Consider the following 1,983-nt stretch of genomic DNA (forward strand, 5'->3'; position numbering starts at 1 on the left):
GGGGGCTGCTGGGCCATGGGGGTGGCCGTGGAGTCCGTGCCCAGGAGGAGCTCGCTCGCCAGGGCCATGAGGAAGATCTGGGCCCTGCAGCTGGACTGGAACCACCAGTACTGGGCGCTCCACGTGCGCCCGGCCCTGCTGGCACTGGAGGAGGATCCCAGGGTGATCGACATCCACCTGGACTACGAAGCGGGCAAAGTGACCTTCTGTGACGTGGGGAGGAAGGTGCAGATCTTGCAGCTGAAGGCCTTCTTCACCGAGAGGGTCTTCCCCTACTTCTGGCTCCAGTCAGAAAAAACCTCCATCCAGATGTTGGGCTGACGGGTCGGACGCTGCGGGGCCCGTGCCCTTGGCTAGCTGAGGAGGCAGGGGGGGTGGGAATGATGTGTCAGAGCCAGCTCACTGCAGCTCTGCCTGGGACGGATCCCCTCTGCCCGTTGTTGCATCTCTTGCAAGCCCTTTGAAGCATTAAAGATGTGTTGTCCTGCCTGGGGGCATCTGCACGCTGGTGTCCTGGCTGGATCCGGGCTGGATCTCGGGGTGACAATGCCCCATCTGTCCCTGTGGGCACACACGAGTGGGCGGGACTGAGGCAGGGAAGATGCTCAGATGCTCTGGTTGTCCTCGCAGGGGTTTTGGCAGCTTCTGTGGGCAGCGTGGAGGTGCAGCCACCCCACACCCAGGAACTCGGGGTGGAGCTGGGGAGTTGCTAATGGTGGTGGTAACTACTCACAAGAACCTGCCAACTGTTGCCTGAAAAATGTTCCAGGAGGGGATCTGGCTGATCAGAGTGAGGGCACATCCTGTGCCTCTCCAGGCTGGGGGAGCTGCAGGGGTGTGGGTGTGATGGGGAGCTGTGAGATCCTGGGTGGTCAGAGGGAGCGAGCCCCTGTTGTCTGATCCAGGAACCCAGAGCATCGTGTGAATCTGGTGGGTGGCAGGGCCCAGGCAGAGGGACAGGGGTTGTGCCCCAGACATGTGGGGTCCACTGACAAAGGGTCCCCTTTATGTCCCTGTGTCAGGCTGAGAACATGACCAAACATGATCAGCCCTGCAGCTGGAGACAGTGGCCCCTGAAACCACCACGGGGAGATCCAACAGAGCACATCTGCCCCAGACCCAGCGGGTCAGCAGAGCTCTAGGGGAGGAGAGGACCCACAACCTGCTGGAGCCACACATTGGCCCGAGCACTTCACTGCACTTCCCTGTTTCTCCACCAGTAAAATGGAACCGTGTGTTTTGCAGCTGGACCTGCACTGTCCCCAGCCAGCTGGGCCTGAGGGACGACTCGTGCCAGGAGTCCCCTCCATCCACAGCACAGCCATCGCTGCCTCCATCCTGCTCCGTGACCGTGGGCAGGAGATGGGGCAGGGAATGGGCAAGGGGAGGCAATGGGCCCTCTGAAAAGCTGGGCGTGTGTCTGCTTTTAAGGCAAATAGCAGCATTTCTATATCTACCTGGGTGAATAGCACAGTCTCTTGAAGGTAGGGGACACGAGTGAGGTCTGCAGAGGTGATTTGGAGCCTGCTTTCTGCACCTCGTGCTGACAGGAGTGTGGGATGCATTCAAACCTCTTCTCCCACTCCACTTTCACAAGCACCATTGCCCCGGAAACCCTGACTTCAGTGCTGCAGCTGTAAAATCGGAGAATAGACAGACTGGTTTGGGTGGGAAGGGACCTTGGAGATCAGAGTCCAGCCCCTGCAGGGACAGGGACATCTGCAGCCAGAGCAGGGTGCTCAGAGCCCCCCCAACCTCCCCTGGGATGGTTCCAGGGATGGGGCAGCGACCACCTCTCTGGGCAGCCTGGGCCAGGGGCTCAGCACCCTCAGCGTCACAAATTTCTTCCTGGTAATCTAAATCTCCCTCTTTCACCTTAAACCCATCGCCCCTTGTCTTTTCCCAAGAGGCCCTGATGAAAAGTCGGGCCCCCAGAAGGCCCCTGTGGACCTTTGTCTCCTCTCTTTGCTCCCCAGGCCCCTC

At 60.0% G+C, this 1,983-nt stretch overlaps 1 protein-coding gene across 1 annotated transcript; it reads left to right on the forward strand.

Annotated features, from left to right (window-relative positions):
• Window positions 1-9: 9 nt before the first annotated feature.
• On the forward strand, window positions 10-321 carry LOC103780198 (tripartite motif-containing protein 10-like; the record flags this gene model as incomplete). The annotated part of the gene is made up of 1 exon (XM_008947857.1): window positions 10-321. A coding segment is annotated over one exon (312 nt), but the record flags the coding sequence as incomplete, so codon positions are not given.
• Between the last annotated feature and the right edge of the window lie 1,662 nt (window positions 322-1,983).

The sequence above is a fragment of the Merops nubicus genome, unplaced genomic scaffold, assembly GCF_000691845.1.
Source record: "Merops nubicus isolate BGI_N331 unplaced genomic scaffold, ASM69184v1 scaffold39460, whole genome shotgun sequence".
Taxonomy (NCBI): Eukaryota; Metazoa; Chordata; class Aves; order Coraciiformes; family Meropidae; genus Merops; species Merops nubicus.